Raw genomic sequence first — 25,845 nt, forward strand, 5'->3', positions numbered from 1 at the left:
TTTTCATGACGTAGGAAAGTTTAATACATACAGGTCTATACACATATATACAGTATAGTCTGTGAACAGTGGCATTTGTATTTTCCCATTGTCTATAAATTATTCTGGTTGGCATGTCTTGTTGAGCGGAACTCAGCCATGGGGGCTGTGAGGTGGGCGAGGCGGGTCTGCTCGAGGGGGTGGGGCTGGGCTTGGGTTGATGGAAGACTCCCTACGGTCTCTTGCAACATGAGTATGACAACAAGACACCCAGAGCGTACAGGCACACCTACACTGTTGCAGACCACCCCCACCCCACCCGAGACTGCAGTTGCCCAGGCAACCCACAGGTTTGTTCCCACCCTTCTTCAAGCAGACGCTGGTCCTCTCGTGTCTGTGGTAGCAAACAACAAGGCAACAAACACCTAATACTGACAATAGGCCATGTTCAAACCATTCAACACCCAAACACCATATCCATTCAATCATGAGAAATGTACGTACGGATTAAGGCACACATGGAGAGAATGGTGGAAAACTAAGACGAAACAAACAAAAACAAACAGACTACATTTATTCCCGCCTGATTCTTAGCTTCAAGTAGGTTGGGCCTGGTCAGTTTGGCTGCCGATCTTGTCGGCCAACTTAAACAGACGGGGTGCAAAGCGGATCTGGGCCACGTCGGGACCAGCTGAGAGCCAAAAAGAACACAGCCCTCGGCATTGGAAAGTCCAGCCCAGCCTGCCAAGCTCTTGGCAGCATACCTGTCTCAACACATCCTTGGATAACTTCCTTTTGCTATGTTACTGTTTGCCTTCCTGGATCTCCAAGATAGACACTGAAGCACACACCCGTTAGATGGGCTCAGTGCGAGACACCATTTCACTCAATACTTGAGAGGAGAAAATAAAAAAATAAGCAAAATAACAAAACTGGGGGCATTGTAGAGTACTGAACTTGTAGTGCAATATCAGACGCAGACAGAAAAAAGATGGCATATTCTTGATGAGCCCACTCAGACACCCTTTATAGAGTGGCTTTGAAATGGCTCAATATGTACATCCTCACCAAACACGGCAATGATCAACATACATACATACATACATACATACATACATACATACATATTCGTCATAGTGTTCTCTCAGTCCCCCGGTACAGGGGCAGACTGACCATAAGAATACTGGTACATAAAGCCCATTACTAGCATGGAGATGGGTAAAAGTATGAAAAGTGGTGTGCTTGTAGACTGGTGCCGTTTACAATGGTACATTTCTAACAGATCAATTCAGTGATGGGGGGCATTCAAGGCTGTAACCATTTCACTGGTACATTATTAATTATTATTATAACGATTATTACTATTTAGCACACTGGTCAATTCAGTGATGTAGGTCAAAAAATACAGAAGTGGTTATTCATCATCATCACCATCATCATCATAAGCATTATAAAGTGACATTACTGGATCTAAAATGGGAAGTCATTTCAGTGTGGTTTCACTGAACGTGGCAGCTGAAGAGGAGAGTCATCGGGGATGATCATTCATTATCTGTTTCACCAGAGCTAGTCAACATAAAGCTTACATGGCATGAAGGTGCTGTTGTCACAGTCTGGTTGGTTGTGTGATACAGTCTACTCTTGCTTTAAGAATAACACGTCCTTATTTTAGAAGGAGAAAAATACAATGACAGGAACTACCAAACAACCAAAAAGTGACAAATCATCAAAAAATAAACGATTTACTCTTTGGGGATGGGGTGGGGGTGTGGGAAGGGGTTCTTGTTGATCCCTTTTTCTCTGGTTACGTTCACAAAAAGGGCCAACTGCATCAGGCACTTCAAAAACACGAGTCATTCAAACTGTAATTGTCAAAAAAAGGCGTTAGGATTGTTCCTTGAAACAGTCCATAGGACTTAAACATCTCTCGGTCTTCAGCTCACTGAATCCATAGAAACACAACACCAAACAGTACGAGTATGAGTCTTGTCATCTCTGTCCTCAGGTTCAAGGGGAGTTCCTGGCATGGGGAGGAGGTCAGGTGTTCTGACTCTCCCTCCACCCCAAAGAGGGAGACGTGGGTGGGGGTTTATCTGTACCAGGGGTGGGGCTATGCCTTGTCATTATGGTCACCTCCCACCCTCCGGCGTATGTTACTTTTGAATAGAGGAGAGAAGCAGTCACTGACTGCACTGGTTCAAAGCTGGAGATGTTGTGGAAGCAGTGTGAGGAACCACAGGTCAGGACTCATCGACCCACCACCACCACCACTACCCTGCTTCCTCATCCATTCAACATCCTCCTGAGATCCCTCACCTGTCCAGCCACTCCCCTCCCGAGTTCACCTGTCCAGGCCAGCACACCTGGCTGCCCTCAGGGCCTGAGGGATTCCATCCGGCGCTCCTCAGCCCGTTCCTTCTACCTGCTGTTCCAGGTGGAGTCACCAGGGGGTTTGGGCTCTTCTGCTGCTGTGGTGGGGGTGGGAGTGGGGGTGGGGGTGGTGGGGGTGGTGGTGGTGGGAGGAGGGGGGCGCTCGGCGGCAGCAGGAGGTGGGGCACGTTCGGTGGGCGAGCGGGAGTCTTGCGGTGACTTCTGGGCCTGGGGGGAGCGGGGGTCCAGCAGGGGAGGAGGCTTGTCCCCGTGGGAGGGCCGGTGGTGGCCCTCGGGGCCCTGGTTAGGGCCGTGGTTTCCTGGGGGTCCGCGGTGCTCCGACCACCTGAAGTCCGAGCCGTGGCCACCTCCACCTCCACCTCCTCCGCTGCCGCCGCCTCCCCCTCCTCCTCCTCCTCCTCCTCCACTACCGCCTCCATAAGAGCCTCCTCCAGAGGAGCGGAAGTCATCTCCGCGTCTCCTCTTGGGGTCCGCGTGTCTGAGGAAGACAACTCATATGAACATGCTGCTGCTGTTTGGAATGAATGCGGTACCTAGCCAGAGACATTCTCATTATGGAGACTAACGCATTTTGAATGGGCACCTGATGCAACCTAACTGCATTAACACCAGAACATCATATAGCCCTAGTAGAGGAGCTTTTAACACATCCCAAGGCTCTTCCATTAAATGGACACTGTGCAGGAAATGGTCAAAAAAGGTACTGCAACTATGCTGCTCATTGAAACTAGGCACCCTATTGCCAAATTTGATCTTTACATGAAAGTTTACTAAGTAATAAACAAATATTAACTAGTATGGTCCAATTAGTAATTTTTGCAGCTTAAAATGGCTATATTAGGAAATTCAAAATGGCGGACCATGGAGAAGATCCCCCTTTTCATGTATGAAAAGTGCAATTTTTCCAGTCATAATGAATACTTAGAATTTCATGGTGGTGGTAAATATTCATGAAAAAGGTAACATTAGTGAATGGGTAGCATGAATTCTGGAAATAAACAACTAAAAATCTCACACAGTGTCCCTTTAAGTTGCACTTCATTGTTCTGTTGTAGCAGTCATCACTTGGCCTCGTTAGCTTACCCGTCTTGCCATGAAATTATTAAAGTAGCTCGCTAAAACTTGCTCTGCCCTCCATTGCTCACCTGCCATAATGGTCATCCCTGTGCTGTGCTCACTTGTTGCCGTAGTTGTCTCAGTGTCTGCCATGCTCACCTGTCATAATAGTTGTCCCGATTGTCCCTGTTGTCTCGGCCGTCTCGTCCACGGTGGTCTCGGTCGTTGCCGTATCCTTCGTAAGACCTCTTCCGGGGGGAGCCACTGCTGCGGTAGCCCCCTCCACCACCGCCGCCGCCGCCGCCGCCACTACTACCACCACCGCCACCACTCCCTCCCCCACCGCTGCGGTATGAGTCGCCATGGGGACGCCGGTCACCGTAGTGATGCTCCTTGTAGCGATCGTAACCACCGTGGTGGCGATCCCCCTGCCACGACTGGTTGCTGTTGCCTTGGTAACCATATCCCCGCTCCCTCTTCCAGTCTCCCCGGTCTGTTCCGGAACAGAGAGACAATGACATCAGGCAACTCACCAGGCTAAAGAGACGTCACCTAGTAGTTACTCACAGATTCCCAGGTGTCAAAATCTCAGAATTGCACTGATAGTTGTAGTTGTAGCATATCAGGGGTGCATTTCTCAAAACCATAGTTGCTAAGTACATTAGCTACTTTGTTGTTTGCAATGAAATTTCCCATTGGGAAGTACCGAAGTTGCTAACAACTACGCTTTCGAGAAACGACCCCCAGAACAGCATACAGGACTAGGCCTGGGTATTGATTGACAATTTTCGGTTCCGGTTCCATTTCCGGTTCCTTCGTTTCGGTTCCGGTACCAGAACGGTTCCATTTTCGGTTCCTAGAAACCCTGAATTAAACCTGCAGTTACCCAAAGTGGCCAGTAGATGGCGTAACGGGTCTGTAAATCATGAGTTTCCCTGCCTGCCACAAGGCGGCGCTCATCGTGACTTAAGCAATGGCGGGTTAAAGGCATTTAATTCTATACAGCATTCATGATTAATTGCATGCTGCAAGTTGTCCTCTCGGCATGGCTGTATAATAAACGGTTTTGATACTGATAAATGTACTCATGTCTGATTAAAATTGTTCTGCTGTATGGTGCAACTTCACTTCTGGTAGGTCTACCAATCCTATGTAAAGCGTGCCTGACATGATTTTTTTAATGTAGCCTACGCTACCCAGTCTGTCGACAGCTTACCAAAACAGAGACCCAAGATTGCCACTTTCTAGTGGTAAAAACAACCTGTCCTACAGACATGTGTTAGGGCTTGTTCGAAAGCTGCGAATCTTAGCTTTTTACAGGTTTTTACGGCACGTTTTTATGTTCTTTCAATCAAAAGTTATTGAACTGTAAGCGGCCGCTGTTTCAAGTGAAAAAAAAGCGCTTTCCAACCTTTTTTTTTTATCTCGTCATTTTTTCCCGAACAGCCAGCGATCTCCTTAATGTAGACCTATAGACATGTGTTAGGACTTGTTCGAAAGCTGAGATTCTTAGCTTTGTACAGTTTTTTACGGCACGTTTTTATGTTCTTTCAATCAAAAGTTATTGAACTGTAAGCGGCCGCTGTTGCGAGTGAAAAAATAGCGCTTTCCAACCATTTTTTTTTTATCTCGTCATTTTTTTCCTAACAGCCAGCGATCTCCTTAACCTAGACCTACAGACATGTGTTAGGGCTTGTTTGAAAGCTGAGATTCTTAGCTCTTTGCATTTTTTTACGGAACGTTTTTATGTTCTTTCAATCCACAGTTATTTAATCTTAAGCGGCCGCTACTTCAAGTAAACAATGGCGTTATTCTCCAGCCGGATAGAGAGGAAATCTTTTTTGTCGCTGTGTTCTTTGTTCCCTCGAATTAAACCGACGGTCTAAATAGGCTACATTTGTAGGCCTACGTCTCCAACACAAGACCAGTTATTTCTAAGTTAGCTCTTTTCATGGAAAAACATGTTTCCAAGGAGTCAGAGACATCTTCCTGAAGAGTCGAGGTCATGGTTGAGGTTGACAGTATTGCAGCAGGCATAGTTGAGGTTGACGGTGTGTTGCCGTTGTAAAGATGCTGCAACTCTCTGCACGCAAGTTAATCGAATGCAAGAGCAGTGTTTGAACAGGTTGGATGTATTGCCACTGTTGCATGATATTAGTTTATCGCAGATATTGCAGCGCGCTCCTTCCTTATCTACTTTCCTGAAATATAGCCACGCTTTCGACAGCATGTTTTTGTTTCTCAAGTAGTACAATCAGCTGGTTGAAAATCAGCTGTCTTATCAATCGTTTAAATGAGGTGCGAAACGGGAAGAGGAGGAGCGTGGTCAGTTTGTGACACTTGTGGTTGGCTGAAATGGCCGCGTGCTTAAACACACATTTGATGGCTCTGACAGTCAGACTTCAGGAACCGAAACGTGGAACCGACAGACAAGGCACGTTTCGATGTCAAGTAGAACCTTAGCTTTTAATTCGGTTCCATCAAAGAATTGAATTTCGGTACCCAGTCCTATACAGGACCAATACGTAGTAAAGTACTGAACTTTGTTTAGTACATACTGTAAAATCTACCAAGTCTGTGTAAGCATTGCTCGTTACATATTTAAATCTCATTTCAATTCCCTAGAGGAAGAACAGACTGGAGTAGAGACCCGTTGCCCTACTTGCCAGTGGGCAAAATGGGCAGCAAGTTCAGTAAGTCAATTCCCCATGATCAGCCTCCTCTTTCCATTGCTTTGGCATCTCACCGTCTCCAGGGAAGTGCCTCTTGTTGCCCTGGCCATAGGAGTCACGGTGGTCGCCATGCCCAGATCGCTGGGAGTGGTGGCCCGGTCCCTGGTGCCCCTTCTGGGATGCCTGCTTGCCCGGGGAGTCCCTGCTGGAGCTGGAGGCATCCGGCCTGAACGGCTTCTTCTTATCAGAGTCATCCTTTTTACGATGCCCCTTCTGACGTAGGTCAAAAAATAAAGAAGTGGTTATTACATTGCATTTGGCAGACGATTTATAAGCAAAGTGACCAACAATCGAGGACATAATCATAGCCAACATCATTAGCAGGTACAAAGTGCACAGGATATTTACAGAACAACAAGTGCAGATGCAAGGAAGGGTTATTTTTTTATTTTCTTTTTTTCTTTTATTAATCAACAGCATAACCATTTTAAAGTGACAATCTTTTAAAGGCAGTCCACCTACACAGTAACTACAGTGCTGCAGTTACATAATTAATTAATTACGTCCAAGAGCTCGGCAAACTATTCAGTGTCTGACTGTAGCATAGTCTGAGACACTATACACCGCATTTCACATTATTACGCAAATGACATTTTTTGCCGTTTTCCTAAATAATCAATAGAAATGACAGTCGTCATAATTTTCAAGTAATCGGCCATTAGAGTACAATTCAAAAGTTTTTGAATGAACCTTCCAATGATAACTATTTTTTTAAATAACAAAAAACTTAAAATGCCCAATTCTAACTCACCAGACATAGCATCCCATTCATTTTCAATGGGGTTTTATGTCTGGTGCGTTAGAATGTCATCACCTCAAAAGCACCTAAACGTGGCATGGAAATCTACGGGTATATTGAAGAGTGAAGTGTGGGTCACCAGACCAAACAGACAAAAACAGCTGAGAGCAAAGCATCAAGGATATCTGGGCTTCCATAACTCCCATGCAATGCCCTACCATTGACTTCAATGTTAATCGCAGCATTCCAGTTACTAAGACAAAGAGCTTATCACCAAGTATTGAACATTGAAATGTAATTTAGAAGGTACCAAATTCCAACTGTTTTGAGGTAAATGGGAAAAAAAGAAAGAAATTTGGATTACAACACTACAAAACTATTTTGCGTAATAATGTGGAACAGAGCATTTACATTTTTTTATTATTTAAAAAAATACCGTTATCATTGGAAGGTTCATTCAAAAACTTTTAAATTGTAGTCTAATGGCTGATGACTTGAAAATTATGACGACTGTCATTTATATTGATTATTTGGGGAAACAGCGAAAAATGTCATTTGCATAATAATGTGGAATGCGGTGTAGTGTGACTCTGCCCCCCGTGTAAATACTAAATAGCAACAACAACTATTACAACATCAGGTGTAGAGTTCCTGTGTGGACAAGTCACTCACCTCCTCCTCCTGGGAACGTTTCTTCTGCGCCATCTTGTACAACTTGTGCAGCTTCCGAGCACCAAACTCTGTGAACTTGGACACAAAAATCCACAGGTTCCTGGAGAAGCAACAAAAGAAAAAAAAGGACAGATTTAAAACGTGTAATATACGTGATTAAAATGTTTGCATTGTAAAAATTGCAACATGTATCAATTGAACAAATGCCACATGGTTATATGGAGGTAGCATGTTTACAGGTATTTCCAGGTGGGGCTGTGCAATATATCAAATTTATATCGTGATACCAATACTGCTGTCAAACAATGTCAAATTTCATAATATTGAGGTGATACAATATTTTTGTAATTTGTCTATACTGCCAAAAGGTAGGTTACGCTAAGCGCAATGCATTCCCCTCCACTTGAACCATTGCGAGGACAGAGCAGACTTGCTACCAAACACTCAACACAACACCACTGTCTGTTTCTTTATGAACCTCCACTCGCACTGCTGAAGGGAAGAAATCTTTAGCACAATTATATCTTTAAAAGAAATATCGTCTAAAAAAATCAGGATATCAATATTGACTGAAATAATTGTGATATCAATTTCTCTCATAATCGAGCAGCCCTACCTCCAGGTGGCGTTACCTGTGCCAGGTCAGTGTTACTGCTGTGTTCAGGGATTGTTACCTACCCCAGGTCATTGACAGTGTTAATGTTGTGTTCAGGTATTGCTACCTGCCCCAGCTAAGTGTTAATGCTGTGTTCAGGTATTGTTACCTGCGCCAGGTCTTGACGTGTTCGGGGTCGCTGTATGTTTCCAGGCACTCTGTGATGCGGTCTCCGATCTTCAGCAGGCAGGTGCGCGTGTGCTGCAGCTGATCCTGAACACTCATGTCCTCGTCTGGCTTATCCAGCTGCTTCAGAGCTTTCTTCACCGGACGCATTTTCTCCTTACACTACGACACACACACACGCACACGCACACACACACACACACACACACACACACACACACACACACACACACACACACACACACACACACACACACACACGCACACGCACACACACACAGGTTTAGTATTTATATTTGGATCTTAACACACCAGCACAGGGAAGAAATTGCACATCGAAAATGTGTAAATAGTGAAAATGTGTAAATGGTCAACAATAGTGTTTGGAAGTAGGGTGCGCACATCCACAAGTAGTTGTCCAGGTGCCAGGCAAAAGGTAGTAGGTAGTGTGATGAAGCGGTCTGCACACTGTGTATTAACTCCAAAAATACTTTATTGCATTTTAACATATGGCAACGTTTCGATCCAACAGAGGGATCTTCCTCTGTTGGATCGAAACGGATCGTTAAAATGAAATAAAGTATTTTTGGAGTTAATACACAGTGTGCAGACCGCTTCATCACACTAAATGGTCAACAATGAAATCTTCTTTGTTCTTTCTATAATGTATACAAATAGTACACATGCAAACACAGCAACAGTTCAATTATCAGACAACACCTTTGTGCTTTTCTCACAGATGTGCTCTTTCCTGTTAAATGAGTCTCTCTCCTGAGACAAACAGAAATTGTACGAAGTGTATGTTACTCTACATTAGACAACAGCTTCTCACACTAAAATTCACCCTGGAGAATTCTGTGCTTTAGCTCGCTAATGATGCAGGCATGATTGCATGTGTGCAAAAGTGTTTGTGTGTGTGTGTGCGTGTGTGTGTGCGTGAGTGATAACTCACCACGCTGAAGGTTTCTGGTTCCAGCTCATCGTCCTCTTCTCCAATGGGTACGGGTTCTTTACCCGCTGTGATGTGCACTGGACCCTGGGTCTTCTTCCCCTTGGCTGCTGGCTTCGCCTATACAACACACACCCACGCACACGCACACACATGCACGCGTACACACACGTACACACACACACACAATACACACCCCAGGCGTTAGCACAATACTGCCCTACAAAGGAAAATTTAAGTAACTACGTCAACATTGAGACAGAGAAAAATGTATTCACAATTTTGGTGTTAGGTTGGATATTATAGTTACTGCAAATATGACATAGCAATATCTCTAAAACAGGACATATTTGGACCATAGGGCTTTGTCACAAGATAAAGGATGTAGAATGCACATTTCATACTTTAGCAAAACACACTACACGACATACAACTTGGGCTTTATCCCCTTAAGACACGGCATTATAAATTAGCTGTTACCAGGATGGCAATAACCAAGTCGTAATGCTAATACTAAATGCCCCGTGCACTGTCATAGTAGTGTAGTAGTGTAGTAGTTCACTTTCAATGTCTATTACAGCGTGCCACAGGAGGTACGGCGTGCATTAAGAGGCTACCCTAAGACAGCAGTGGCGTTTCCACTTTGCACCATATATATGCGTTTCTGACATTTCTATCGTTTGATGCAGTAGCCGAAACAATGGCCTTAGCGAAGAATGACCTTTTAGTTCAGATGAGAATCAAATCAATGCAAATATGATTTAACACACTCCCGCCAGCTTTATAATAACTGGAGCAGTGTGGAGTACAGATTAGCAGTGGTGAAAAGGTCATCTTTGCTAGAAAATGATGTCCGCATAGTCACATTTCACACTTGCATAAAAGAAAAACGAACAACGGGAGACGTTTGACAAATGCGGGCCAGAAACACACACCTTCTCCTTTTTGGGCTTGGAGCGTTTCTTGTCCTTCTCCTTGTCCTCCTTAGTTTTCGCTTTTTTAGGAGTGCCCTGCTTCTCTTTGTTCTCTTTGTTGTCCTTCTTCTTCTGTCTCTTTTTGGCAGGCGATTTATCAGCCGCGTCGTCCTGAAGGAAAACAAAACGCTGCTCAGCTCTCGCTTTCTCTTTGTGCGTGTGTGTGTGCGCGCGCGCGCGTGTGTGTGTGTGTGTGCGTGTGTGTGTGTGTGTGTGTGTGTGCGTGTGCGCGCGCGTGTGTGTGTGTGTGTGCGTGTGCACGCGTGTATGTGCGCGCGCACGTTCATGCGTGTGTGTGTCTTCATAATGTATTAGGTTGTAATTCTAGCTGCCACCTGTATTTTCTTACTCAGTGGCGCCTGCAGACTTGGCCAGTAAGGTACGCACCAACACCCCCCCCCCCCCCCCCCCCCCCCCCCCCAAAAAAAAAAAAAAAAAACCGGAGAAATGACAGCGGACGATGACACCGGAGGAGAAAAAAAACATAGGATTGTAGTATAGTCAGTATGTCTGGGGTGGTTTTCTTTATCAGTTGTCAATTTTTCTTATTGCTTTAGGCTAGGAAACAAGGTAACTTGTTGACGTTGACAAGGTGTTGGCCTATACGGTTTTGAAAACCTTTTGGCTATATTGGCGTTTCACTTCTTTTTGTGCAGCCATGCATACGCTTACTGTTACTTTTTTTTTTAAACTGCGACATTGAACTGCAGCGACTTCCCCGACTATGCTACTAGGAAGGCCTGCATGCACTTGTGTTCTCTCTCGTGCATGGGGATGAAACAAGTATGGCAGACGCCATATCATTAGATACAACTTTTCAAGCGTTAGGCTATACTTTTCGACTCGGGTAGAAAGTTGGCGCAGAGGTGTCTGCTGCAGCATGATGAATGAAGTTCACGTCACAATGGCTGAGCTGGGACCATAAAAAGCCCGGGCACGTTGTGCAAGAAAAGGCAGACAGCGACTACATCAGCCTGTTAACCCACCGGGGAGTGCACTGAATGTTAGTCCAGGCTGATAACAAATGCGCAATAGAGACAGAGCACAAGAGAACCACCGACGCACTCGCACACAAATCGCAGAATGCTGTTCATGTCAGCAAACAGGAAAACGTGCGCAATAAGCATTAGAAAACACCCAAACTGCATGTCATCAAAACATGCAGAATTGCTTTAGAACTAAATGCTTTCCCGAACATAATGTCACACATAGCTAACCAGCTGTCAGTGCTGCCGTCCGAAGCTAGGAGGCTACAAAGCAAAGTTCCGTACCTCTCATAAAACCGTCTCTGTAGTAAGCCACAATACACAGAACGGTAACCAAAATACTTTAAATATGACACCAGAAGCAAAGTACCGGTACCCTATAATATTTGCCGCGGCGGGCTCAGTGATGAATGAAACAGCTTAGCCTACCTGTTACAGCTACCATCCAATACCTTCGTCCTAGCCCACATGACAACTGGATTTTGGCTACGATTGAAACTTGTCACTTTCAAGACATTAACTTCGGTTATTTGATTTTTCTGCCATCAGCGACGCCACGACATCCTATGTGTTATTCCAAGTGGGAAATGGAGAGCTGTCTTTGCTAACTAGAACTACTAGACTTAAATTTGTGGGCTATGTCTGACTGGAGGTAGCCGCTCAAGTTAGAATTCCGCTGATGGAACTAGAACTTGTTGCTGTATGGAGAGCGCGAGTTTTACGCACAGAAGCAAAAAGCAGGCTATCTGCCTTTGTAAATTAATGGTGCCCAACCATAGTCTCTGCTCTTTAATTTGCTTCATTCTGTTTCTTCTCATATAATATGTTGCATTGTCACAACATTCATAGAAGACACAATAGGCGTAATATTTATTAAAAAAAAAAAAAAAAAAAAAAACTTCCTCCACTGGTGAAGGTACGCACAGTGCGTACGGCCGTACGGCTCCAGGCGCCCTTGGTCTTACTGTAACCCAAACCCTGGTGTGGAACGGAGAAGCGGGTGTGCTGTGAATGGGCTCTCTGCAACAGAGGTGATGTACAAACAGGGTCATAACTGAAAGGTGAACGATTGTCATCTTCAATAATTAACCCCGTGTCATGTAATGGAGGTTTTCTATTTAAAATATGACATCAATATTTGTGCTGTCTCATTATTAATGTGCGGGGTGTGTGTTGTCACGTCTAACAAGGGGTGGTTTCACACAGCTAAGATGTCTTAAACTAATTACACCACACAATAGGACAGCAGGGTGTGATCTGATCTGGCACATAACAATAGAGTGGCAACGATACTTCAGTATGTGTGTGGCATGATGGGAGAGGGGGAAAAAAAAACACACACAAAAAAAACGACTTGATAAATTGTGCAAGCAATCTGTCCTCCTTGGCCACCCCTGCAATAACCTACCCCACCCAGGCAAGACCAGCCCAGCTGCGAAGTCGAAGTCGAAGTAAAATATTAAGTCAGTGAAAGTGTTCATACATCCCAAAAAACAATTGTTGCAGGTGCTGTATAAACAAGGGACACGTAGGTGAAAAAAAAAGAGTAGAAATATCCACAAACCGTACAAGCTCCCTTGTGACGACACCTGAGGCCGAAACATTGAGCTATTCACCTGATGAAGACCTTGGGAAAGGCCAAAACACTGAGCTATTCTTTCACCAAATAAATCAAAAGGGAGCTTGTACGGTGTGGAGGGAGGAAGAGAGAGAAAGGGAGAGAAATAAGAGAGTGATAGAAAGAGGACAAGGTGAGGAGGAGAGGAGAGGAGAGGAGAGGAGAGGAGAGGAGAGGAGAGGAGAGGAGAGGAGAGGAGAGGAGAGGAGAGGAGAGGAGAGGAGAGGAGAGGAGAGGGTCTTATCGAGCCCAATGCAATGTGAAGATTTTTTCTGACCAGGCCTGGGGTAAGTACTCACCTTGACCTCCCCCTCCTCTGAGGGGTTCTCGGAGACGCGTGGGGAGGAGACGTCGTTGGACAGCTCGTCTTTGGGGATCTTAGGCTCCTTCTTCACCCGAGGCTTTCGCTGCTTCTTCACTACCACCTGAGGAGACACACAATGATGACATCACTGACCACCTAATACGAGACATGGCAACTCAACATTACACACGTATTCCAGCTGATTTATTTTGTTTCTGTATGCATGGAAAAATGCCATCAATACATAATGTAGAGATGATTGTGAGAATTCAAATAGAGTCAAGTTTGTGTGTTGCTGATTACATTGTTATTTGTATTTGTTATCTGTAAATCCTTATGGATTAAGGCCTGAGTTAAATGCAATGCAATGGTTTTGTTTGCACCTTGTCTGTGGCTTTGGCCATGTCCTGGGATGAAAGCATCTGCTAAATGCAATACAATGCAGTGTAATGTGGTGTAATGCTAGTTCCTACCTCGTCTCCAGCCTTGGCCATGTCCTTGCTGTCCTGCTCCTTCTTGAGCATCTTCAGCAGGTAGTCTGCCCTCAGCTGCAGCTGCTTGGCCTGGGGCTTCTTGTTCGGGTCGTCAGGCAGGATCTAAAAGGGGAATAAGAGATCCATACATTAATTCATGATCTGTAGGGGGAGAGGAGAGAGATAATACAAAGTTCATCTGCATAATATGATCTGCCACAACTACTGCCCATTAATTCATTAGTAAATGGTAATTGATGTACTGAAATTAATATGCTTCTCAGATCATCCACTAAAAGCAAACAAAAAACAATGTATCAAATACAAGATAGTTGCATACAATACAACATACAATAGTTGCATTAGCTTTTCTTGCATCACCCTGACATGTGCTACTTCAACATCATTGACCCAGGTACAGGAGCAGAGTAAACACATCAAGTCACAATACATTGTCTAAACGTACAGAACAAGAACTAGACTCCTGAGGACTAGACGGTCTCTCTCAGAGTATGAAAGTGAGAAATAGCGAAAGACATGTTAATGCAAAGTGTCAATCTGCATAATGTGATCTTCAGAGGGAGTAAATACATCACATTTTATAAACGTACAGAACTAGAACTACACTCCAAGGATTAGACTCGACTCGTCTATCTCATGGTCTAAAAGCAAGAAAGACAAAAACAAATGTAGTTGTAAACTATTCTATTTTTGATTTTTGATAGTGTGTCATTCAGTATAATTTATGCCTCTACTGTTTCTTTACTCATCTACTGTTTTCTTGTGTCTTGAATGTATTTCTTTATTATTAGAACTGTAGTATTCCTGGATTCTTCGCAATGCTAGGAGAGAAGCTACATTTTCACACACTTTTGCCTACGGCAAGAGCAGTGCCGTGTACCTTATCGGCGAGCTTGAGGTCAGGGTCGGTCTTGAGCAGGTCCCAGTTCCCGTAGCCGTGCTCGTAGATGCCTAGCAACAGCTGCTGATCGTCCTGGATGTCCCAGTCGAGGTCGTAGTGAGGGATCTTCACTCGGCACGTCAGTTGGAACCTAAACAGGACGGAGGATGGTGGTGGGTCAGTCTCAGGGCCAATTTTTGTTTATACCGAGTCTATTTAGAGACTTCTCTAACATCTGGTGCCACAGCTTATAAGATATATTGGCTAATTAATGATGAAATGGATGTGCTGATTGCCCTGCCAGCAAAAACGCTTTCTACTATTTTCCTTTTATTGATTTTCTTCACCAAACAAAATTTGCAGCCAAGGACAGAATATCTCTGCAGGGTGTGTGTGTGTGTGTGTGTGTGTGTGTGTGTGTGTGTGTGTGTGTGTGTGTGTGTGTGTGTGTGTGTGTGTGTGTACTCACTTGCTCCTCTCGGCAGGGTTGGCTGGTATGATCTTGTGTAGGGGTTCGAACTCCTCCTCGTGCTGTATGATGGATTTGGCGTTGACTTGCACACCCGAGATCTTGATGTTGATGCCACGCCTCTTACCTGGGCCCTTAGCTGTGGAGGCACGCAGAAGACACAAGCAGGGTCAGGAAACACACTCACTGACACAGAGCACAGAGGCGCAGTAAATGAGGAAAACACAGGAAGGAGCTGTTATTTTAGATGGCTGTCATTCTGTACATTTGCATTTTAAAATGTTATGTTACATTGATGTGCTAAGCTCTCCCCGTTTGAAATAGATATAAAAAACGTGAACACTTAAATTCCAATTGTATACAGACAAACAATCCAATATGTATACTGTATAGAAATACACATCTAACCACACGCGCAAACACACACACACACACACACGCACACACACGCACGCACGCACGCACGCACGCACGCACGCACGCACGCACGCACGCACTCACCTTCAGCAGGGTTTTCTTTGAGGTGCTCTTCGTGTTCCTGCACGGCGGCTACACAGCTGTTGTGGACCAGTTCGCCCAGACGCTGCAGGTCCGCTACGGACTTGTCCACCAGCTCAGAGTCCCGAGCGATCGCCTCTAGCCTGAGGGAGAGAAACACACACACACACACACACACACACACACACACACACAGACACACACACACCATTACTACAGCTCTGCTATTGACTTATTATTCATCTCAGTCTCCGGAGCCATATCCTCTAACGCCTAAGGAATACAAAACAGCAGAGAACAATTCTGGCCTCCGGTCTAACAGAAACAGAGCATATTTTACGGCAATTGCCTCTAACTAGAGAGAAATATAACAGACATCATCACTGGTACATACTCTTAGCCTGGGAGAAATACATAACAGAGATCACTGCATTAGCCTGCAACCTGACAGTCACACAACATACATCACTCATGCAGCTACCAGCCAGTCAGAAACACGTCACTACACTGCAATTGGCATCTGTGATATGAGACAAGGAATGTGCTTTACCTCTCCAAAGGTGCTCCAAACTTCTTGTAGGCTTTGATGAACCTGATTGACACAAAAAGAAACCCACAAAATATCACAAAACACATAGTACTTTCATTAAAGACATTCTGCCTCTGCACGGCTATTATTATGATCTAACATAGTGAGTATGATCTTACATGGTGAGTATGATCCATGGTGGTAAGCCAGCCAGATGTGTCATCTGTGAGGGCTCTAACACCAGCCAAATGGCTAAATGCTCATGAAATTTCATTTTGTTTGGTAGAAAAATCTTACTAGCCATTCTGACCCATTAGCGAGTGCGTGTTTGCCTAGTAAGATTTCATCTACTTGCCATTTTGGCTGGGGGTGAAATTTTTTAATTTCGTGCCCTGGTCATAGGTACCTGCGTATCTCTGCGTCGGTGAAGCCCTCCACGTTGTTCTTGCGTGCCCGCGGCCTCCCCCTCCTCTTGGGCCTCTTGTCGTCGTCGCTGTCGTCCGAGTCGCTGTCCGAGCCCGAGCCCTTCAGTTTATCCCCCACATCGCTGTCACTGTCGTTGGCACGTGCCTGTTAACACACACACACACACATAAGAACATACACACACACATGTGTGAGACTAACGTTTGTGGGACTACTTGTTTAGTCCACTTTTACTTTGTTCCCCTATTTCTAGGGTGTGCTATATATGTTTACTGCAATGTATTATAATGTGTATTAGGTCTTTGTGCAGGTTTTGTATTTGTGTATTCATGTAAGCTGATGGACACTTTCATTTCCTTCAGGATTAAGAAAAGTACTCTACTCCTTTATAATGAGGAGGTTCTTAACAGAACCCCAGAAAACTACACCAAAGGATCCATTTCAATAACCAGCTTGCAATGTTACTACATCCGCACGTGCGTGTGCGTGTGTGTGTGTGTGTGTGTGTGTGTGTGTAATGAGTCATTAGGTTTTACTGCAGGCACTGCTCCCCTGTGATGCTGACACACTCGCTTTCACTGGCGTCCTATTAGTCCCCCTTCCACACACACACACACACACACACACACACACACACACACACACACACACACACACACACACACACACACACACACACACACACACACACACACACACACACACACACACACACACACACACACACACACACACACACACACACACACACTCTCTTTGACATTGCCTTGAAGATATAAACTCGCATGCATTCATGATCACAATTACACACACATTGTGGAAACACATAGTCAGTCACGCAGGGCAGGCCCCCCACAGAAACATGCCTCGCTCTCTACTCTCGCTATAAGGCACCGGGGGATTCGGCACAGGACTATAAATTCTAATGAGTCATTACGAGCACCAACGACGCCACACGCCTTAGTGTGTGTGTGTGTGTGTGTGTGTGTGTGTGTGTGTGTGTGTGTGTGTGTGTGTGTGTGTGTGTGTGTGTGTGTGTGTGTGTGTAAAGGGCCCTGCACAGCCTTAGGGAACACTTCACACAGCTCCATCTGGAGTGCGTTGAGCCCACGCCTGGGTTTGATAAAGCAGAACGGCATGGCAGAGATGAGGGAGGGCCCAAGGAGAGGAGAGGAGGAGAGAGGAGAGAGAGGAGGAGGAAAAGGCAGAGAAGGGAAGGGCCCAAGGAGGAAAGGAGAGAGTGAAGAAGGAGAGAGAGAGAGAGAGAGAGAAAGAAAGAAAGAAAGAAAGAAAGAAAGAAAGAAAGAAAGAAAGAAAGAAAGAAAGAAAGAAAGAAAGAAAGAAAGAAAGAAAGAAAGAAAGAAAGAGAGAGAGAGAGAGAGAGAGAGAGAGAGAGAGAGAGAGAGAGTAGAGAGAGTAGAGGAGGGGAGAGGAGGAAAAGGCAGAGAAGGGAAGGGCCCAAGGAGGAAAGGAGAGAGTGAAGAAGGAGAGATGAAGGGTAGAGGAGAAAGGGGAGAGCAGTGGAGAGGAGGACCCAAGGAGGAGAGGAAAGGGTAGGGGCATGAAGAAGAGGAGGAGAACAAGCTGGTAGGAGGTGGGTGAGGTGGGATGAGAGGAAAGCTGAAGGAAGAGGAGGGGGGAGAAACAAAAAGATGATAAAATGCAAGAGGAGGAGGAAGGGTGGGAGGGTAGGTGGAGGGTTTGATAAAATAGGGATGTGCACATCACGCGCAGGACGTGAAGAGAGCAGGGTGGGGAGAGGAGAGGCGGTGAGGGGAGAGTAGGAGAGGAGAGGAGAGGAGAGGAGAGGAGAGTGTATAGGCCTATACACAACACAGGGATGTGCTTAGAGAGGTCTGGGGAGAGGGTCGGGCTGACACTGGGAGGTATGTTTTTCAAACGCACTGGAGGCTGTCAGCCGTGCTGCAATTTTGCAGCTTTTTAAACTCAAAATAACTGCCCACAGGGGGAAATGAGGGACGACCATGAGAAGTCTGGGATGAAATTTGATTGTGCAAATGAGGCGTTCAGGAGAGTCAAGAAGAGAAAACACAGCGGGTCACATTTTTTGGGTTGAGACCAAAAGCTCTGGGGCTTTGAAGCTGTGAAGAGTATGCATGTGGTCTAGGCAGCATGCAGCCAGACAGACAGACACACAGACAGACAGACAGACAGACAGACAGACAGACAGACAGACAGACAGACAGACAGACAGACAAAAAGAAGTCATGCACACCCTCTTGTTGTGTACAGTGTCAATGTTGATGAAAGACAGAGACACACAGACAGAGACAGACAGACTCAACATTCAGACTGCTATCCTCCATTGACAGTTTAAGGAAGGTGCCTCTGGCAGAATGGGAGTTGTATTTATTTTCGTGTACACCCGGTCTGATTGAAAACTGCCGCAACTGTCAAAGTTGAAAATTCTGAACTTTTGTGAACCGACCCTCAATGGGATCTGTTGAGGGTCCGTGAAAATGTCCAATAACCAATTGGAGCCAATTTTTGGTCCCCTAGGGGAAATTCTTTCTCTGCATTTATCCCATTTGGACTAGTGAATCACATTGAAGTACACACACTAGTCCGTAGCAGTGGGCTGCCTGCTGAGCAGTGCCCGGGAAGCAGTGTGGGGGTTAGGTGCCTTGCTCAAGGGCACTTCAGACGTGGTTCGGTCAGGCATTGAACCGGGAACCCTTGGGTTGCCAACCCAGTGCTCTAACCACTGAGCCACGACTGCCCCACAATCAATCAACCGATCAATCAATCAATGCTTTCCTCACCCTCTTGTTGGAGCTGCGGGAGCGAGGGAGCATGTAGATGTCCTCCATCTCCTTCTGCTTCTCCTGCTCCTCCACCTTCTTCCTCTGGTCCTCAGGGATGATGTCGTCCCAGTCGCGCACCAAGCGCTCGTCCAGATCCGGAACATTCTCGTCCATCGTGAAGTTGGCCACCTGTCAGAGGAAGGTAAAAGGAGGAGGTCGTGAGCAATGGGCGACGGGTTGTTTGAGTGTGTGTTAGGGGTGTAAATCACAGCTTCCATGACGATACGATGCAGTATCGATTTCTTAAAGCAGGGATTCCATTACTTTCGATACTTGAGAATTCCCCACAATACGATGCGATTCGATATTTTCTTTTTTTTTTTTTAACTTTCTTTTTTATTAATTATTTACATCCAGATATCCAGTTACAAGCATGAAAAAAAGACAAAACAACACAATAATAAAAAACAAAAACAAAAACATATTATAACAGCTTATGGGTTCATCGTCTTCATTTTTTAATATATAAATGCAAACAATCAAGTCTATTCATCTATAATTTGTTCAGTGGTATCATCTTTGTTTTTGTACCAGAGCCATTTCACCCATTTCCTTCCAAATAGTTCCTCCCGCATTTTCAAACAATGTGAGAACTTTTCCATGCTATATATCTCTTCCACTGTACTAAGCCAGTCTTCTTGAGTTGGGGGGTCTACCTTAAACCATGCTCTTGTAACTGCTTTTCGGCTGGTTGCAAGTAGTACCTTAAGCAAGTATGTATCTTCTCCTTGAACCTCGTCTTCTGGTATATATCCTAAATATAATACCAGAGGTGTTTTTTGAATTTCATACCCCAGTATTTCTTTCAACTTTTTCCAAACTCCCTCCCAGTAATCCTCTATTTTTTGACATTGCCAGAATACATGTGCATGGTCTGCCTCCTTTTGACCACATAGCCTCCAACATGAGCTTTTCTCTGGTGTGTATCTTCCTGTTATCTTTGGTGTTATGAAGAACCTTATGATATTCTTCCACCCAAATTCACGCCATATTCTTGAACCCGTAGCTGACTGTTGCGCTTTACACACATTATTCCAGTTTTCTTCCGTTATTTCTATGTCCAGCTCTTTTTCCCATTTTTCTTTTACATATGTGGTTGAATAACCTCCACTGGCTCCCAGGGCTTGGTATAGAGCAGAAATTACTCTGCACGTTCTTCCTTCATATGCATTTATTATTACTTTAATGATCCCATTTTGTTCTCTTGGTTCTTTTAATTTAATTTCCTTTATATAGTAATCCCTTACCTGGAAGTATCTATAAAGTTCCCTTGCATCCAGTCCAAATTTCTCTCTTAAAGCTTGAAAGCTCTGCAGCTCCCCCCTCTCAAGCAATGTGCACATGGCTGTAATACCCCTTTGTGCCCAACTCTCAAAGCCCTGATCATTTACCCCTGGTTTAAACCTCTTATCATGGGATAGCCATCTCAAAATCTTTGCTTCTGTTTGTAGATTATATTTGTTTATTACCAGGTGCCAGATCTCCAATGTGAATTTGCTTATTGATCCCAACATGGTCTCTTCTCGCTTGAATAGTTCCCTATCAGTTATTAGTACTTGTAGTGGGCTAGCCTGTTCTTTCATTTCTATATCTTTCCATCTGGCTATATATTTTCCATTGCACCAGCAAAATACTGCCCTGAGTTGTGCTGCATAGAAGTAGTCTTGTAGCTTTGGCACTGCCATGCCCCCTTTGACTTTAGGAAGCTGCATGGGCGATTCGATATTTTCCAATTACTTTTCTACTTCTATTATGTTATGGAGCTAGGGAATTGGACAAGGGTCAGCAATTAGATTATTTTCAATAATTAAGAATGGCCCAAGATATGATACGATTCGATTATATTGTTGGCCGTAGGATCGATGCATCGATACATTTCGATGATTATTTACACCCCTAGTGTGTGTGTGTCTGTGTGTAAAAATTGTGATCATGAATGCATGCAAGTTTATGACGCATGTGCATTTCAAGGGACACACCTTGAATTGAGAGAGCAGCTCGTCCGTGGCGCTGGACCCCTGGTCACTCTCTCGCGTCTCAGCCAGACGCAGGATCTCATCGATGTCCATTTCCTAAGAGAGAGAGCACGGAGACGGCACACCATTCCACTCAATCATTTGAACACTGACCATTTTGTTGTCGTTCCTTCTAGCATCAATGGCTGAGGACAGTCAACCAAAATTGTCATTGATGTCTACCAACTTTGTGGCATGCACACTCTATAAGTGCTCAAAGGCACATAGATCCACTGTATTCAGATTGATGACTGTATTGGATCTAGACAACAACAACAAAAAACGTCTATATTAAATCTATTCCAATGTGGAAAGCATGCTGTCTATGTAAACATAGCTGATGAGAGTTTGTGAAGAGAAGGACAAGTAAAAACCTGTGGCTCCGACTCCTCTCCCTCCGCCTCCTTAAACAGCTCCTCTGCACCAAACTTCAAGATGGCCGTCAGCTCATCTTTGTTGAATGGGTTCGAGCTACAAGAGCAAATCAAAACATTTCACTTACACACGTCAACATAATGAAACATCATGCTCAATTCAAAGTTCATGTAGAGATGAAACAAACAGATTTCAGACAAGACATATAACACAGTTCCAAGGTTCAACTACCATCTAGCGATAAGGTTATGGATGTTTTTAAGTCATCTCTTACTTTGTGTTTCCAGTGCTGTTGTCCAGCACAGTTCGTCCGGTGGTGTCCATTCTCTGGATGACCAGATGGTCCAGAACCATCTTCTTCTTGGCCCGCTCAATAATGTCCTCCTCCACTGTTCCCTTGGTCACCAACCGGTAGATATTCACCTAAGGAGATCAAGAAAATGCAGAACATCATAGGTCAATTATTTAAGTTCAGGAGCTCATGGTTGTTCCAGTGATTCACATGGATGTCTGTACATGTGCCAATTAAGCCAAGATTATTAAGATTTACTCTTTACAGCAGAGCTTGACATTAACGTTTCTGCTTGCCGGCCACTGTGGCTGGTGGTTTTCCAGAGTCACTAACCAGCCAGTCATTTATTTTTTTTATCATGACGCTATACATCTAACCTCAGAAGATGAGGTGCATAAAACAAGAAGAGTGCATGGGTTTCAACATGGAAATAAAACAAACAAATAGAAACTGAGTAACTGAGCTTTTTCTTGAACTTAAATAGGCCTACAAAAAATTGATACACAAGGGGAAAAGTGCAGAATATACGCTATTCTGATATGTCATACCATAGAATAAGCTACCTGTCAAATTGGCTAGCGACACTGAAATTGTTACCAGCCACAGCCACATTTTATCAGCATTTAGCCAGTTGGCAGGTGCTAGTGTCGAGCCCTGCTTTACAGAGATACTTGGTCATGTATTGTCCCATGAAAGACAGATGAGGAATGTTGGATATGTAGAACATGCAGAAGAATTAGTGTTTTTAAGCATAACGCTGTGCATGGGAAGGAGGGTATGAGCAGACTACCTGTGGGGAAATGGAGGAACGGTGTCAATTTGTTGTTTGGGTAACCCACCTGTTTCTTCTGGCCGATCCTGTGTGCCCTGGCCTGAGCCTGCAGGTCATTCTGGGGGTTCCAGTCCGAGTCGAAGATGACCACGGTGTCTGCCGAGGCCAGGTTGATACCCAGACCGCCTGCACGCGTCGACAACAGGAAACAGAAGTCCTGCAGGAGGAGGAAGGAGAGGAGGGCATTACATTACATGCTTTACATTATACTTTTATGCCAAGGAGCACAGCCACTACAGAAAACAGAAATCTCACAGGTGAGGGAAGAGCAGAATGTGACATTACACTTTGCAGACACTTTAATCTATAGCTATAAACAGGATATTTAGATACAGGCAAGGATATTAACAGTATTTACAGGAGTGTGGGACAGGCGGTAGACATTGCGACCTCAGAGCCACACAGACATGTATTTTGATGTTGTTTTCTAATCTCTTCTAGGGAGAGGGGCTGAGATTCATGTCTGTACACAGAAAGCAATTACTAACAAAAACCTAATTACTAAGTTCCTTATCCACCATCATGATAGACCAGGAGATGACTTCTGCTGTTGTGAATAGGTCTCTCTCAAGATGTTATCCATATTCGACAACACCGCCATACAAACTGCTGATCAGGTAGTTGCCAGCTCTTGTGATTTTCCGGTCGTATTTCTTAGGTATTTCACAAACAGGCTTTCTATAACAGCATTTGATTTCAGTCATTGACTCTGCCAATGGCTGCCTGTCAGTTGGCTGTGCCTGCTGTGGGTTTGTTTGTCTGTCTGTCTGTCTGCAAAATTACATGGGAACTATGGAGCCAATTTTCATAATTAAGTGTGCTAGATGGGGGAAGGCATGGACTATTTAATGGAAACCATCGCATTTTGCGGTAGGCGCAAGTCACAGTGAGGTGTTTTGGATCTCCACTCTCTTTTATTTCGCTTTAATTTTATCAAAAGGTAAACAGTTGAGCTATTCACTTTCAGGGTAATTACACAGCTGAATGCAATAGCCATCTGAAAACCAGGCCGAACAGAAAGGTTAACGTTGTGCCCTGCCTCTGGACCTAGGGGTGGACAGAAGGCTAGTTTTTCCCACGTTGCACAGAAAACATTCCTCCAGTCGAGGCAAGGCCAAGTCAAATGCCCACTGACGCAGATTGGGGGTGGTGGGGAATGTGTGTGTGTGTGTGTGTGTGTGTGTGTGTGTGTGTGTGTGTGTGTGTGTGTGTGTGTGTGTGTGTGTGTGTGTGTGTGTGTGTGTGTGTGTGTGTATGTGTGTGTGTGTGTTTGTGTGGTGGCTCACAGGGCGATTACCCCAGCCTCCTCCTTGCATGCTGGTTATGTAGGCAGTGATCGAACGAGTAAGGAAACAAACAGGCAAACAACCAGTAAACAGAGCGTTAGGGTTAAGGGGAGAGAGAACGGCACATACCTCCGATCCCTCAGCGTTAAAGTGGTCCAGTGCTTGCTTACGAATCTCCCCCTTTATGCCACCGTCCAGACGCTATGGAGAGGAGGGGAGAGGAGAAGAGAGGAGGCCAGCAGAGAGAGGAGAGGAGAGGAGAGGAGAGGAGAGGAGAGGAGAGGAGGCCAGCCGAGAGAGGAGAGGAGAGGAGAGGAGAGGAGAGGAGGCCAGCCGAGAGAGGAGAGGAGAGGAGAGGAGAGGAGAGGAGAGGAGAGGAGAGGAGAGGAGAGGAGAGGAGAGGAGTGAAGTGGAGAGGAGAGGAGAGGAGAGGAGAGGAGAGGAGAGGAGAAGAGTGTGAGAGGAGAGGAGAGGAGAAGAGTGTGAGAGGAGAGGAGTTTAGTGGAGAGGAGAAGAGAGGAGAGGAATGTGAGTGGAGAGGAGTATAGTGGGGAGCAGAGGAGAGCAGAGGAGACAAGAGGAGGAGAGGGGGCGATAAAAACAAACACCGTCAGGCAATTTGGCTGCCTGCCTGATATTTCAGCAGCCCTCCCCTGAACTGTTACACCTCAATCATACAGCTGCTCCCCTGTTAGCAAATAGAGCGTCCCCCGTTTACCTTGAGCCGACGCCAGCCAGCATCTGCAGAAGCGTTTTTCAGTATAGAAAAGGCCAACTTTGCTCGGTGACTACCTGACAACTCTACAGCGTCAACAGAGCTGTAATCAGTGCCCCCCCTTGGAGCCTGCATCATGGCAGCGAGCCCCCATCAGAAAATAACCGTGAGCCAGATAAAAATAACTGGCAGTGTGTGGAAATGTGTTGGTGCACCACGCACACTGCTGCAGCTCTGATACATGATCCTCATATCACCTGAGTCTAACGCAATATGACTAGACTGGAGTATAGAGTGCACACACACACACACACACACACACACACACACACACACACACACACACACACACACACACACACACACACACACACACACACACACACACACACACACACACACACACACACACCATCGACCACAGCCCCAGGGAATAACACGTCTCACTCACACACTGGCTCCTAACACCATTAAGATATTAGCATAATTACAACATTAAGCCAACTGACTGTCAACATACCAGATGGTAGAGGTACAATAACATAAATATGCTCTTTTTAACCCTTGTGTTGTGTTCATAAGCTGCATACACCTGTGGTGTTCGGGTCATTTTTGACCCGTGATAACAAAACTCAGCTATAAAATACCTAAAAACACTAGTTATCATCAAATATTGTTTTTCATCTCATGGCTAACTTGGTATGTATTCATATTCATGGAAATATTACTTGATGTATTCATCTTTTTGACTTTAAAGATCTTTTATCTTACATTATGCAAATCATTTTTGATGACCAAAACTATCAAAATCTGCATAAATTCACTATTAATACCTCCCAAAGTGATACAATTAGTGATTATGTTGTCCATGTATTACAGCTGATATGAGAGTACAACAATCCCCAAATTTATTTTATTAGTTTTTCTCTAATATTAAAAAATATCATCAAGAGTGGCATTTGTGGTGTTCAGGTCCAAACCAACCCAAAGAGATTTATAGCAGGATAAAGACCAAATGTCAACTAAAT

The 25,845-nt window shown here is 44.8% G+C and overlaps 1 protein-coding gene across 1 annotated transcript in view; it reads right to left on the bottom strand.

Moving 5' to 3' along the window:
* Positions 1-25,845, bottom strand: part of chd2 (chromodomain helicase DNA binding protein 2) — a 60,626-nt gene continuing 34,781 nt past the window's right edge. The window contains exons 25-45 of the mRNA XM_063197489.1: positions 24,232-24,303; positions 22,824-22,973; positions 21,967-22,115; positions 21,692-21,788; positions 21,282-21,374; positions 19,261-19,431; positions 16,458-16,621; positions 16,073-16,114; positions 15,526-15,665; positions 15,025-15,163; positions 14,556-14,706; positions 13,655-13,777; positions 13,177-13,302; positions 10,235-10,384; positions 9,303-9,419; positions 8,334-8,512; positions 7,570-7,669; positions 6,173-6,371; positions 3,770-3,919; positions 3,586-3,706; positions 1-2,848 (exon numbers count right to left, since the gene is read on the bottom strand). Coding sequence (XP_063053559.1) covers positions 2,398-2,848; positions 3,586-3,706; positions 3,770-3,919; positions 6,173-6,371; positions 7,570-7,669; positions 8,334-8,512; positions 9,303-9,419; positions 10,235-10,384; positions 13,177-13,302; positions 13,655-13,777; positions 14,556-14,706; positions 15,025-15,163; positions 15,526-15,665; positions 16,073-16,114; positions 16,458-16,621; positions 19,261-19,431; positions 21,282-21,374; positions 21,692-21,788; positions 21,967-22,115; positions 22,824-22,973; positions 24,232-24,303 — 3,084 coding nt within the window. The 3' untranslated portion in view covers positions 1-2,397. The remainder of the gene's footprint in view (positions 2,849-3,585; positions 3,707-3,769; positions 3,920-6,172; positions 6,372-7,569; positions 7,670-8,333; positions 8,513-9,302; positions 9,420-10,234; positions 10,385-13,176; positions 13,303-13,654; positions 13,778-14,555; positions 14,707-15,024; positions 15,164-15,525; positions 15,666-16,072; positions 16,115-16,457; positions 16,622-19,260; positions 19,432-21,281; positions 21,375-21,691; positions 21,789-21,966; positions 22,116-22,823; positions 22,974-24,231; positions 24,304-25,845) is intronic.

Source organism: Engraulis encrasicolus, chromosome 4 (genome assembly GCF_034702125.1).
Source record: "Engraulis encrasicolus isolate BLACKSEA-1 chromosome 4, IST_EnEncr_1.0, whole genome shotgun sequence".
Lineage (NCBI taxonomy): Eukaryota > Metazoa > Chordata > Actinopteri > Clupeiformes > Engraulidae > Engraulis > Engraulis encrasicolus.